General features: G+C 44.6%; 1 protein-coding gene across 1 annotated transcript; it reads right to left on the reverse strand.

The window, feature by feature from the left end:
• Nucleotides 1-384: 384 nt before the first annotated feature.
• Nucleotides 385-2,292, reverse strand: msc (musculin (activated B-cell factor-1)). Its single transcript, XM_072657191.1, has 2 exons — nucleotides 1,918-2,292; nucleotides 385-468 (listed from the first exon to the last, which is right to left on the reverse strand). The coding sequence occupies exons 1-2, from the start codon at nucleotides 2,290-2,292 to the stop codon at nucleotides 385-387; spliced, it is 459 nt and encodes a 152-aa protein (XP_072513292.1).
• Between the last annotated feature and the right edge of the window lie 523 nt (nucleotides 2,293-2,815).

The raw sequence follows: 2,815 nt of genomic DNA on the forward strand, positions 1-2,815 counted from the left end.
GGCTGCAAGGAATATGCAGATATGCAGACTGTTCAGATTCTGCAATTGTGCTTTGCTCTAAAAACAGTCCAGGCTGACCTCTTTGGCAACTTCTTTAAATTGAATTGGTGGATGTATATAAACGTGTTGGTTTTGGCTGCATAAAAACCACTAATTTCTGAGAAATTAACACTGTTTACATGCTACATTGCACTCTTATACATTTTTTAAGGAAAGAAAACTCAGTTTTCCAAGATATGGGTCCAATAAAGTTTGCTAGTTAAGCCACAAGTCCTGCTGTGTTGAGACAGACCCAAGTGTAATTTATGAATGAAATGAAAGAAAGAAGTAGGCTGAGAAGATGTGAGAGCGTGACAGGCAGCAAGAGGGAGAATAGATGTATGGCTATGCTGTAGCTCCACAAAGTCTAAGTGCTGCTGAAATCTCTTTGGTTTCATCTGGTCTTCCTGACACCATAAATGGCCAACTCTGTGGAAGACAAACAAACACACAGCATTAGAACACACTGACTAGCTATAGCTGTAGCTACACCTCTTGGTCATTTGATCAGAAACACCTACCAACACCTACCAACACCTAGCTCATCTGTTACTGCACAGTTTATCATCTACCCCCTACCCTACTCTCTTAATCAGTGGAAAGGGACCAGCATAGAACCGCCAGCTCCACCACTTAGTTAGAGATTGTATCACATCTGCTGATGCACAGTTTCTGTTAGTCCTCCTCTAGATCTTTGTCAGTGGTCAGTTTCTGACCATAGAGCTGCTCTTGACTGGGTGTTTTTGAGTGGTGGACCCACTTTCAACCTAGCAGTGTGTGTCAACACCTCTGTGCCTGATACACTCGCACCAGCACCATACACGCTACCATAGTATCAGACTTTGCGGGGGAGAGGGAGGGCCAACCTACCCACCCAGAGAGAGTAAGGACAGTTTTGAGATGCCTGTACTCCATAATCCACTCCACCAGAGGGCAGTATAGAACCTATGTCTTACGTTGTAGTTCAAGACGAAAGTGTAGAGCTGAGGGCTGATGTCCAGAGGTTTTCCTGATCTGACACACCAAACAAATCATCAGCCAGATGCTGTGTTGAGTCTAATGAATCTAATTGAAGTTATACCAAACTGCTGGAATCCAGCTACCTGTTCAGAATAGATTCCTGTTCAGGAATAAAATATTTGGTATTATTTAGTGTGTTGGTGTCAGTCAACTAACTCCACACACACAATTGCTGTTCTTCAGCTCCAAGGTATGTTATGTTGTGATGTGACTAGACTAGGAAATCAGGTGACCCGCATGTGTCTGTTTATCTTACAATTTGCTACCTTTCTGTCATTTTCAGGCCATGTCATCTGCTATTAGTGTTTGTGGCCTGTAGCAGAGGTCATTGTATGCAGATGATACAAACCATTATAACCACCTGTCTAATGTTCCTCTGTTTGTCAACAAAACACCTCCCTCTTAAATACCTCTGTGGCATCTGACACCAAGACATTCCAGCAAATACTCTGACTCCTGTAAGTTGCGAGGTGCGAGGTGTTTCAGCCACTCCCACAGGTAAACATGGCTGTCCACAAGGACTCATTAGATCAAACCACCTTTTCCCATCATTCCAAGGTCCAGTTCTGATGCTTGAGTGTCTCCTGTGTTTTTAATGCTAGGCAGCATGGCCACTCTGACCACCCTGCAGCTACACAGCCCCACATCGCAGGGGGTGCTGCACTGAGTAGTGTAATACATTCCCCTCATAACCATAATTAACATGTAACTTATGAAACTTAAAAAATGCCTTTAATAATTGAAAATCATATTTTTCAGGCAGATTTATTTGCAGTTGCCATATCCTCCCCACAGCCACCAATGCTCACAATCCCCAAATGACCTTTTTTAACCCTCCCACGCAGCCCCATCCCTTACCAGTGCAGCAGGGTGCAGCGTGCTGGTGTGTGTGTCCTCCTGCAGCAGCTGGCGGAGGTGTGTGATGTAGCTGGCCGCGAGCCGGAGTGTGTCGAGTTTGGATAGTTTGGTGTCCGGGGGTACCCAGGGCAGGGTGGTCCGCAGGCGGGTAAACGCCCGGCCTAGTACTCGCATACGGGCACGTTCGCGCGCATTGGCTGCACTGCGCTGCACACGGCGTGATGGACCCTTCACACCTTCACACACACCGCCACTGATGTCATCATCCTCAGAGTTATCCACAGAACGGCACAGTGGGTGGGCGAGGGGTCTGGAACTTTCCACACGCCCAGAACACACTTCATCCTCTGGGTCACTGACTGAACCGGTGGACATCTCGACTCGAGGAGAAGTCTCTCTCTCTCACTTTCTGTTTCTCTGTATCTTCTCGCTATGAGTTCTTGCTGAATCTCCACAGTGAACAACAGCTGCAACCTACAAATCAACACAGGAATAGAAGTAAAGTGCAGGAAAGTCCTTATGCTCTGTCCAAAACTGTGTTATGTAGACACATTAGATCACACCTAGGATCAGTATCAGACCAGTTTCAGACTAAACATATTTATATATAATTTATTTATTTATTTATTTTCAATAATAGTCATAAGATGTCTGGGTCCCACATTATATTACGTTGATATCTCTAATAACTGTGTAGTTGCACTGTTCACTGTTACAAATAGATTACAGTGGAACAGACTGTGGATCAAGCTCTCTTTTGACTCATGTAATGACAAGTGTATCTCAACAGCTGTAGCAGAATGATTTCTATTATGTGGTTATACATTGCTAATAAGGCCAGGCTAATTGTATTTATACACTGCTTTTCCTGTTACAACGCTCTATTCTGGAGAAACTG

This window comes from Salminus brasiliensis, chromosome 1, assembly GCF_030463535.1.
Source record: "Salminus brasiliensis chromosome 1, fSalBra1.hap2, whole genome shotgun sequence".
NCBI classification, from domain to species: Eukaryota; Metazoa; Chordata; class Actinopteri; order Characiformes; family Bryconidae; genus Salminus; species Salminus brasiliensis.